This window comes from Astyanax mexicanus, chromosome 1 (assembly GCF_023375975.1).
Source record: "Astyanax mexicanus isolate ESR-SI-001 chromosome 1, AstMex3_surface, whole genome shotgun sequence".
In the NCBI taxonomy this organism is placed as follows: Eukaryota; Metazoa; Chordata; class Actinopteri; order Characiformes; family Acestrorhamphidae; genus Astyanax; species Astyanax mexicanus.
This window is the reverse complement of record NC_064408.1, coordinates 1,412,209-1,423,869: the sequence shown is the minus strand read 5'-3', so window position 1 is coordinate 1,423,869 and position 11,661 is coordinate 1,412,209. Positions and strand designations below refer to the sequence as shown.

The 11,661-nt window shown below is 38.6% G+C and overlaps 1 protein-coding gene across 1 annotated transcript; it reads right to left on the bottom strand.

Moving 5' to 3' along the window:
- Nucleotides 1-2,276: 2,276 nt before the first annotated feature.
- Nucleotides 2,277-11,370, bottom strand: LOC103040095 (transmembrane 4 L6 family member 5). Its single transcript, XM_022664230.2, has 5 exons — nucleotides 8,979-11,370; nucleotides 6,607-6,672; nucleotides 5,599-5,738; nucleotides 3,891-4,078; nucleotides 2,277-2,453 (listed from the first exon to the last, which is right to left on the bottom strand). Exons 1-4 carry the CDS (start codon nucleotides 9,153-9,155, stop codon nucleotides 3,898-3,900), a joined length of 564 nt encoding a protein of 187 aa, XP_022519951.2. The 5' UTR covers nucleotides 9,156-11,370; the 3' UTR covers nucleotides 2,277-2,453; nucleotides 3,891-3,897.
- Nucleotides 11,371-11,661: the final 291 nt, after the last annotated feature.

The window sequence follows — 11,661 nt, the reverse complement described above, 5'->3', positions numbered from 1 at the left end:
ATTTAGCTCTTTTATTCCCTGGGGTTCATACGCAGCATCTCTATATTCTGGCAACAGTTTTTAAAGTCATATATCATCTTTTGTTCTTTTTAAAAGTAATAAAAGCTGTTGTTAATAATATGTGGTTCCTCTTTCCTAATCCAAATAATTCTGCATAAAATCTTCAAGCTGTAATTTTAGAATATGGATAGATCTTTTTATCCTCTGAATTTTTTTTATATATATATATATATATATATATATTTTTTTTTTTTTTTTTTTTTGCAGTAAATTCTTAAAATCGTCAAGACAAAACTTCTCCTTCTTCTTTTAAACCTGAAATAAAAACATCAAATTCACTTGTAGTGACGGCTGTGTCCCATTCAGCTGCTCTGCTGCACTGTGATTGGCTGGGAAGTCTTAGGTGTGGTAATATGGGTGCACTTAAAATCCTTTAATTTTCCCCAAAATCATCATCAGAGCTCCTTATAATCCGGTGCTCCTTATGTATGAATTCTACCAGTCAGGTATTAAGGAGCAGTAAAGTCACTCTGCTGAAGTACAGAGTTATACAGGAGTTTCAGTAAAGTTCTCCAGCACTAAAGCTGGAGCAGAATTACCATTAGCCGCTAAGCACAACGCTAATCACTAGCTCTTCTGGCATTCAGAGATGAGTATTATCGAACTGTAGCCTGCAGCTAACCCTGGCTACCACTGCTGGAGAAGCATTAGCATTAACCGCTAACCGCGCTAAGCGCTAGCTCTTTCGGCATTCAGAGGTGAGGATTACAGGACTGTAGCCTGCTGCTAATCCCGGCTAGCACTGCAGGAGCAGCATTAGCATTAACTGCTAACCACGCTAATCGCTAGGCTGCATGTTTACCACATTAAAACAAGCTACGTGGGACAAATCAACAAGCCAGGCAGCATTAGCGCTAGCGGTTAGCTGCTAATGCTTTAGTGGAAATCTGGAAATCTAATCTTACTGTAAATAAACAGAAGCTCTTTAATCACCCAAATAAACCGTTTTCAGGAGAGAAATCTGTGTAGATTAACATCCAGCACTCGATGACTTTAAAAGAAAAATGTTTTGGTTGTTTATTTAACTTCGCTTTATAGTCTTAAAAGAAAGGAAAAAGGAAAGGAAAACATGGCGACACCCCTGTTCCTTACTAGTGTCGCATAATGCACCTTACAATCCGCTGCGCCTTATAGTGCGTAAAATGCAGTTCATTAAAAAAAACAAATAAAAATGATGTATTGGGAAATGCTTGAGATTTAATACAGAGGCAAAGAATCACATATAGTTCAGAGCTAAACATTCAAATGCTTTTAAATGTCAGAATCAGGTGAGACTGTTTTACTAACTCAGGATGTTTTAATCATGACAGGATTATGATCTGAGATCACCGCATCATGCAGCTCGAGACTGTCAACAGGAACTCCAAAAGATAAAACAAGATCAAGACAAGATATGCCCCAGTTCAGGAGCCCACCCGATCTGAAACATATCTAAAACATGTGAATATTAAAATCTCCTGTACAGTGAAGCCCTGATAACTTTCATAATTTTCCTTTATAAATCATTGGCTGTTCAGATCTGCAGTTTCAGTTAAATATATCATATATAGCAGAAGAAAACAGTGATATTTAAGAAGAAAAATGAAGTTTATAGGATTTACAGAAAGTCTGCAATAGTATGCAATATATACAACTCTGTAAATAAATAAAAGACACATAAAATTATGAGTTTCTTTGATTTTATCAAATTATATTATATATCCTCTGGAATGTAATCAAGAGGAAGATGGATGATCACAAACCATCAAACCACCAAACTGAACTGCTTGAATTTTTGCACCAGGAGTAAAGCAGCATAAAGTTATCCAAAAGCAGTGTGTAAGACTGGTGGAGGAGAACATGATGCCAAGATGCATGAAAAAAAAAAACGTGATTAAAAACCAACCAGGATTATTCCACCAAATATTGATTATTTCTGAACTCTTAAAACTTTATGAATATGAACTTGTTTTCTTTGCATTATTTGAGGTCTGAAAGTTCTGCATCTTTTTTATTATTTCAGTCATTTCTCATTTTCTGTAAATAAATGTTGTAAATGAGAATATTTTTATTTGGAATTTGGGAGAAATGTAGTCTGTAGTTTATAGAATAAAACAACAATGTTCATTTTACTCAAACATAAACCTATACATAGCACAATCAGATAAACTGATTCAGAAACTGAAGTTATCTCTTCATTTTTTACAGAGCTGTATATATATATACTAACTTATAACTATATATATATATATATATAACTTGTACAGTATTTACTAGTCAGTAGATAATAAGTGTAATAATATATAACAGTATCTGTGTGTGATGAAGAAAGCAGGCTGATTATCTTTAAATGCGTATTTTTATCTGGATTGCAGTAATACATGCTGTCCTCCGGAGGGCGATGTTTCACTGCACTGAAAAAGACAACAGAGACACAAACAGTTTAAATCACATTTATTAGTAATAAATACAGAAATCCTGAAAATCAAACAGGAACACTTACTTTTTCTAGCCTGCAGTGTGGATTTTTGTAAACATCACTATAAATATATATATATAACTGTTCAATTATATATATTTTTTATTAAATTATATATTATTCTATGCTCTTTATTAAGATATTTACAGACACAATTCAGGCTAGAAAAAGTAAGTGAGCCTCTGATTTGATGAACAGTTATAGTACCAGTCAACAATTTAAAATAAGTGATTTTTCATTATTTTAAAGTGTTAAACAAACCAGAATATGATTTATATTTTACATTCTTGTTTAGATGATCAGTTTTGAACATCTCTGCTGGATTTTCTCAGTCAGTTTTATGAGGTAGAGTCTCCTGGAATTCAGGCTTTCAGTTAACAGCTGTGCTGAACTCATCAAGAGTTAATTACTTGAATATCTTGTTTCTTAATAAAGTGTTTGAGAGCATCAGTTAAAGTAAAGTAGTGAAGAGGTAGAGTTACAGGTATACAGTGAATAGTGAATATTTCAGTAATGTTTCGGGACCCACATTTTCACAAGTCCCACTTTTATAGAATACAAAACAAACACATTTATTTTTTTAATAAAATTGGATTTAAAACCCCATTTCCACATACTTATGGATGCAAAGTGAATTTTAGAGCAGTTTTGGAGAAACTGAGGAGGAACATGACAAACTACATGTATAAATATAATAAATAATAATAATAAACTTTATTTTTAAAGCGCCTTTTATAAGTTTAAATGCAGCTCAGATTGCTGTACACACAGAGAGAACAAAATCAGAATAAAAATGGAAAAGGAAAACAACAGTAAAAGTAACGTAAAAAGATGAGACAATAGAAAATAATATATAATAATAAAAATAGAAAAACTGTAAAAGAACAAATAAAAAATAATCAAAATTACAAAATGTTGTGACCGTGTTATATTAAAATAAATCAATTAAAACAAAAATATAACTTAAAAATCTAAATATAAAAAGTAAAAATCGATACATATATTTATGTATAATAATAAAAAAGGCTTAATCATTAAAACAAACTGTATAAAAAAATGTCTTCAGGCCAAAATAAGGGCAACAAAATTAGATAATTCCCTTTCCTCGGATTTAGAGTACATCAGTAAGAAATTATCTTTTCTTTTTTCTCTTTTTTTCCCCAATATAAAAGGTGAGAACAGAACGTCTGCACCAGATCCGACCCACCAGTTAAGAATCGCTGAGAAGCAAGAAAATATTATAATGATGGAACTGGCACTCATCAGGACTGCGAGAGTAGATAAGCGTATCTAAACGCTTCTTCACAGAGTATTTTGGTTTGTTTAACACTGTTTTTAAATTACTACATGATTCCTTGTGTGCTTATCTTACCGCTTGCTCATGTTTTAGCTCCACAGATGCAGCCGACCAGGCCGTTAATCATCTGGCACAAGCACAGCGCCATCTCCAGGCTGCTGACCAACAACAGCGTACAGAACAAGCCCACGTGAAACGCCACCACGTTCTTCGGCTCGGTGCACGTGCTCCACTGACTCTGATCAGTCAGATATCCCTCAGAACTTAAGAAGAAAAAGTACAGAAAGGTAGATTAAATCACAGTTAGTTCCGACCCTGCAACATGATTGGCTGAGAGACGTTTTTTGAGTGACATTATCAGCCGGTAATGCACTGTAACCGAAGCTCACCATGTATTACTCCACCACATACAGATAACCTAGCAGCGATGCAGCGCATACAAGCCAAATACAAACCAAATGCAACGTCATTAAACACCACTGGGAGCCGAAATACGCATTATTATACACATTATCAGCCACCAATATCAGGATAAGAGCAGTTATTATTAAAATAAAAGCTTAAATGTATATACTTTACTGTTAATATATGATATTTTTATTTACAGTAAGATTAGATTTCCACAATTTTTACTGAAATGGTCGATAATGCAGAGCTTATTTACAGCGCAGCTACAAACAGAGCAGCAATGGAACTATTTTAACTGGCGGAGTTTTTATAACCAAACAGATCCTATTTTCTCCTCCTCTTTAACTCTTTAAAATCTTTCAATAAACAGCAAAAATGGAACTGTGGTATAATCACAATAATACACTTGAGATTCACGCTATAACCTGTAATATTGGCACGGCCATTATATAGTATTATTGCTATATAATATAGTATTATCATACACTATACAGGCTAAAGCATTGGGAAATCTGTTAATTTGTTAATTTTATCTTCTGAAATCAAGGGTAAACTGTAGAGTACTGTCCAGAGAAGACTCTCTAAAAGATTCTGGAGATTGCTGTAAGGATTTGGTTGCATTCAGCCTAAAAAGCTCAGATTAGCAAGGTTAGGATGTTGGTGCCAGTAACTTTATGTATCTTTCCCAGATAGTAGTCTTATTCTATTGGCAACACTTCTACTATAGTCTTCAGGGACATAACAAACGTGTGTGTGTGTGTGTGCATTTGCACATCTTTGTCAGCAATGGGTGGAATTTATAAAAGTAAAAAAACAACAACTGTATTTTGCAAATTCAAAAGAGAAACAATTTATAGCAAATATATATATTTTTGATATACTTGATTACTTTATTATCCTTTGCAGTTATTTTTTAATTATTTCAGTTTGTATTTTGCCAGTCTTTGCTTTTTATTTTTGTGTTTTTGTGAATTTACTGTAGATTTTTATTTAACATTTTGTCTATTAAAGACTTTCGTTTCCTGCTTCAGTTTTTTGCTTTTGATTTTTGGCACATTTTTCACGGGTGGGCGGGGCTTAGAAGAAGGCGTTCCCCTTGAGTCTTCATTGGTCAGCTGGTTTTGGACTGACTCCTGGCATCTTGAACCCTCATCTGAGACTGACCATGCCCACCCTGCCAATTTCAAGCGTTCTTCTTTATTTAAAAATATATATATGTGCTATATATTTTTTCTTGCAACATACAATTTTTCCATTTGATTTTTTTAAGTTTTGGTTGCAAATTCTATTTTTTTTACATAAAACCTTTGGCACAAAATTCACTCCACTTTAAAGTAGCTAAAAATAGCAGCAACTAATTAGGTGATCTTCTTACCTGCCCTGGAAAGGTCTTCCCCAGATTGAAAACATAGAATATCTGCAGTGGGGTCCGTTTACCAAACCAAAAATCGCCACTACGAAACAGTAGATGGCGCCAGCAACGCCAATGGCTGAAAAACCAATGGACAGGAACATCTACAGGAAAACAGGAAGTGAAGATTAGTATTATAAACCAATCCATACATCCGTTTTTTGTGAATCAGCTAAAAGATTTGGGCTGTTTCGATGCTCCTCCCTTACTGTGATGTTACTATAAAGAAACATAATAGAACCACCCTGACTCCACCCCTTTACATGTCAATCCCCACCAAAGCCCTGCCCATTAGATCAGTTTAGGAAATGCCATTTGGGACTTCGTCTGAGGGAGGAATCTGTACCCACTGTCTGTGGCAGGTCAGCAGATGAGGGAGATAGATGTAAGAACTTTTAAAAAGATAAATAAAGATTTGTGTTTTTATCACAGTTAGGCATGAACTAGCTTGTTCATGTTTTGGCATTTAGCTACACAAGCTCTCTCTCCCTCCTTTTTTTCTCTCTTCCTCTCTCTCTCTCTCTGTCTCTTTTTTCCCTCTCTCCTTTCCTCTCTCTTTCTATTTTTCCTCTCTCTCTCTCTCCCTTTCTTTTCTTCCCTCTCTCTCCCTCCCTTTCTTCCTTTCTCTCTCTTCCCATCCCTCTCTCCTTCCCTTTCATCCTTCCTCTCTCCCATCTCTCTCTACCCCTTTCTCTCTCCCTCCTTGCATTTCTCTCTCTCTCTTTTTCTCTCTCTGTCCCTCCCTCTCTCTTTTTCCTTCCTCTCTCTCTCCCTCCCTCTCTCTTTTCTTCCTTTCTCTCTCTCTGCATACCTGTCTTCCTACCTATTTCCCTCCTTCTTTCTCTCTCTTTCTTCCTCCCTCCCTCTTTCTCTCTCTCTCTCGCTCTCTCTCCCTCACTCTCTTGCTGTCTCTTGGAGATCTCCAAACAGTTGCGCACTTAGTAGTGAACATAGGATTTATTTGACACTCACCCCACAGCGGTTAGCACAGCAGCCTTTCCTCCCGGTCAGGTGAATAAAGAGGGCGGGGGCTAACACCTGAAACATAGATAGACCAATCAGCCGACATCAGTTTATATACCCACCCAATCAGTCTACAGCAGTTTATATACCCACCCATTCAGCCTACAGCAGTTTATATGCCCACCCAATCAGTCTACAGCAGTTTATATACCCACCAAACAGCCTACAGCAGTTTATATACCCACCCATTCAGCCTACAGCAGTTTATATACCCACCTAATCAGCCTACAGCAGTTTATATACCCACCTAATCAGCCTACAGCAGTTTATATACCCACCTAATCAGCCTACAGCAGTTTATATACCCACCCATTCAGCCTACAGCAGTTTATATACCCACCTAATCAGCCTACAGCAGTTTATATACCCACCTAATCAGTCTACAGCAGTTTATATACCCACCCAATCAGTCTACAGCAGTTTATATACCCACCCATTCAGCCTACAGCAGTTTATATAACCACCTAATCAGCCTACAGCAGTTTATATACCCACCTAATCAGCCTACAGCAGTTTATATACCCACCCAATCAGTCTACAGCAGTTTATATACCCACCAAACAGCCTACAGCAGTTTATATACCCACCCATTCAGCCTACAGCAGTTTATATACCCACCTAATCAGCCTACAGCAGTTTATATACCCACCTAATCAGCCTACAGCAGTTTATATACCCTCCCAATCAGCCTACAGCAGTTTATATACCCACCTAATCAGCCTACAGCAGTTTATATACCCACCCAATCAGCCTACAGCAGTTTATATACCCACCCAATCAGTCTACAGCAGTTTATATACCCACCCAATCAGTCTACCGCAGTTTATATACCCACCCAATCTACAGCAGTTTATATACCCACCCAATCAGTCTACAGCAGTTTATATACCCACCCAATCAGTCTACAGCAGTTTATATACCCACCCAATCAGTCTACCGCAGTTTATATACCTACCCAATCAGCCTACAGCAGTTTATATACCCACCCATTCAGTCTACAGCAGTTTATATACCCACCCAATCAGCCTACAGCAGTTTATATACCCACCCAATCAGCATACAGCAGTTTATATACCCACCCAATCAGCCTACAGCAGTTTATATACCCACCCAATCAGCCTACAGCAGTTTATATACCCACCCAATCAGCCTACATCTGTTTATATACCCACCCAATCAGCCTACAGCAGTTTATATACCCACCCAATCAGTCTACAGCAATTTATATACCCACCCATTCAGCCTACAGCAGTTTATATACCCACCTAATCAGCCTACAGCAGTTTATATACCCACCTAATCAGTCTACATCAGTTTATATACCCACCCAATCAGTCTACAGCAGTTTATATACCCACCCAATCAGTCTACCGCAGTTTATATACCCACCCAATCAGTCTACAGCAGTTTATATACCCACCCAATCAGCCTACAGCAGTTTATATACCCACCCATTCAGTCTACAGCAGTTTATATACCCACCCAATCAGCCTACAGCAGTTTATATACCCACCCAATCAGCCTACAGCAGTTTATATACCCACCTAATCAGCCTACAGCAGTTTATATACCCACCCAATCAGTCTACAGCAGTTTATATACCCACCTAATCAGCCTACAGCAGTTTATATACCCACCCAATCAGTCTACCGCAGTTTATATACCCACCCAATCAGTCTACAGCAGTTTATATACCCACCCAATCAGCCTACAGCAGTTTATATACCCACCCATTCAGTCTACAGCAGTTTATATACCCACCCAATCAGCCTACAGCAGTTTATATACCCACCCAATCAGCCTACAGCAGTTTATATACCCACCTAATCAGCCTACAGTAGTTTATATACCCACCCAATTAGTCTACAGCAGTTTATATACCCACCCAATCAGTCTACAGCAGTTTATATACCCACCCAATTAGTCTACAGCAGTTTATATACCCACCCAATCAGTCTACAGCAGTTTATATACCCACCCAATCAGTCTACAGCAGTTTATATACCCACCCAATCAGCCTACAGCAGTTTATATACCCACCCAATTAGTCTACAGAAGTTTATATACCCACCCAATCAGTCTACAGCAGTTTATATACCCACCGAATTAGTCTACAGCAGTTTATATACCCACCGAATCAGTCTACAGCAGTTTATATACCCACCTAATCAGCCTACAGCAGTTTATATACCCACCTAATCAGTCTACAGCAGTTTATATACCCACCCAGTTTATATACCCACCGAATCAGTCTACAGCAATTTAGCCAAGCAATGTACTGTTTTATTATTGTTATTATTATAACCTTAATATCAACTCACCGCGAGTCCTCCTCCACACAGACCTCCCATTAGCATCACTTCCGGGGTGAGTTGGTGGTCCAGTGCGTACTTCACCTTCCAGTCCGGAAACAACAGGATGATGTTGCAGGTGATGGAGATGATGCTCAGAGGATACAGAGACCAGGCGATGAAGCGAGCGCACTTTCCCGTACACATCCTGACAACAGACTCTCAGAATCTCAGACTCTCAGACCAACTAAATCTCAAGATCTCAGACTTTCAGAATCTCAGACTGTCGAATGTCAGAATCCCAGGGTCTCAGACTGTCAAATATCAAAATCTCAGGGTCTCAGACTGTCGAATATCGAAATCTCAGGGTCTCAGACTGTCGAATATCGAAATCTCAGGGTCTCAGACTGTTGAATATTGAAATCCCAGGGTCTCAGACTGTCGAATATCGAAATCTCAGGGTCTCAGACTGTCGAATATCGAAATCTCAGGGTCTCAGACTGTCAAATATCGAAATCTCAGGGTCTCAGACTGTCGAATATCGAAATCTCAGGGTCTCAGACTGTTGAATATTGAAATCTCAGGGTCTCAGACTGTCGAATATCGAAATCCCAGGGTCTCAGACTGTCGAATATCGAAATCTCAGGGTCTCAGACTGTCGAATATCGAAATCTCAGGGTCTCAGACTGTTGAATATTGAAATCTCAGGGTCTCAGACTGTCGAATATCGAAATCTCAGGGTCTCAGACTGTCAAATGTCAGAATCTCAGGGTCTCAGACTGTTGAATGGCAGAATCTCAGGGTCTCAGACTGTCGAATATCGAAATCTTAGGGTCTCAGATTGTTGAATATCAGAATCCCAGGGTCTCAGACTGTCGAATATCAGAATCTCAGGGTCTCAGACTGTCGAATATCGAAATCTCAGGGTCTCAGACTGTCGAATGTTAGAATCTCAGGGTCTCAGACGGTTGAATGTTAAAATCTCAGGGTCTCAGACTGTTGAAATCTCAGGGTCTCAGACTGTTGAAATCTCGGGGTCTCAGACGGTCGAATGTTGAAATCTCAGGGTCTCAGACTGTCAAAATCTTGGTCTTGTTGTGGAATCACTCATAAAAATCTAAAAACACCAAATGCCTCTGAGTAACTATTTGAGATCAAGCATTCAGACAAAATCATTCAGAGCGTACGAGTCGAAGACCGCTCTGCCCCAAATCTATCAGTCGTAGGTTTTTAAGGGCAAGGGCGTTCCCCTGAATATCACTCAGTTATGACTAAATAAGGTAAAGCAGATTAGCAATGGCGACAGTAAGTTGCTGCGTATGTGTTAATCTGAACACAGGCTCAGGACAACGTTGAGACAGGATGTATTCAGTAACTGAGCTGCCCGGTTATTTGGTTCTGTGGTTAGAAGTGTTTAAGTTCAGATCCTGCACAGCTGCAAATGAAAATGACAGTCTCTTTGCTGTAAGCAAATGATTATACAGAATTACAGAGAAATATTTAAAATGATCACAGTTATGTTATATAAACTAATATAAGCTAATAAAATCAAAATGTCAGAATCTCAGACTGTCAGAATCTCAGTCTTTTTGACTCTCAGACTGTCAGGATCTTGGAGTCTCTTGGGCTTTTACACTGTCAGAATCTCAGCTCCTTGGGCTCTCAGAATCGAGGACTCTCGAAATCTTGGATCCTTGGGCTTTCAGACTGTCAAAATCCTGGATCTTTGGGCTCTCAGACTGTCAGACTCTCAGAATATTGGATCCTTGGTCTCTCAGAATAAAGAACTCTTGGATCCTTGGGTTCTTAGAATAGATGACTCAAAAATCTTGGATCCTTGGGCTCTTAGGCTGTCAGACTCGTAGAATCTTGGATCCTTGGGTTCTCAGAATAGATGACTCGAAGTCTTGGATCCTTGGGCTTTCAGACTGTTGGACTCTTAACAAAATCTTGGATCCTTGGGTTCTTAGAATAGATGACTCAAAATCTCGGATCCTTGGGCTTTCAGACTGTTGGACTCTCAAAATCTCAGATCCTCGGGCTCTCAGAATAGATGACTCTTGGAATCTTGGATCCTTGGGCTCTCAGACTGTCAGACTCTAAGAATCTTGGATCCTTGGTCTCTCAGAATAGATGACTCGAAGTCTTGGATCCTTGGGCTTTCAGACTGTTGGACTCTTAACAAAATCTTGGATCCTTGGGTTCTTAGAATACATGACTCAGTATCTCAGATCCTTGGGCTCTCAGAAAAAATCTCAGAATCTCGGATCCTTGGTTTCTCGGATCCAGACTGTCTGAATCTCTGTCTCTCTCTGACTGTCTGGCGGATCCTCACCAGCCTTTCTCTCGCTGATTTTCTCCAGATGTGACTGGTTAGAGCTGGCATGAACATGAGGTTGAGATAATCAGTAGGAATGTGTGTGTGTGTGTGTGTGTGATAAAGAGTGTTTGTTTCAGGGACAGGAAAAGGCTCAGGAAAGGGTCAGGAAAAGGGTGGGCCTTAAGTAACACAGATCTCCCACCGATCACACTGACCATTGTTTACAGACAATGCTAGTCAGCAGTAATGCTGTGATATGTGTTGGTTGCTAAGGTTTTGCTACAGTAAATGTGTTGATTGCAAATGTGTATCTAGGTCGTTGCTAAGGTGTGGCTACAGTAAATGTGATTACATCATAATGGTCCATCAGGATTTTGTCCTCTCTTGGTCTCT

Coding starts and splice junctions, on each gene's coding strand:
- LOC103040095 (XM_022664230.2), bottom strand. CDS start 9,155: ATGTGTACGGGAAAGTGCGCTCGCTTCATCGCCTGGTCTCTGTATCCT. Junction 6,673..8,978: donor TGTGTGGAGGAGGACTCGCG/GTGAGTTGATAT, acceptor TCTATGTTTCAG/GTGTTAGCCCCCGCCCTCTT. Junction 5,739..6,606: donor GCTGTGCTAACCGCTGTGGG/GTGAGTGTCAAA, acceptor GTTTTCCTGTAG/ATGTTCCTGTCCATTGGTTT.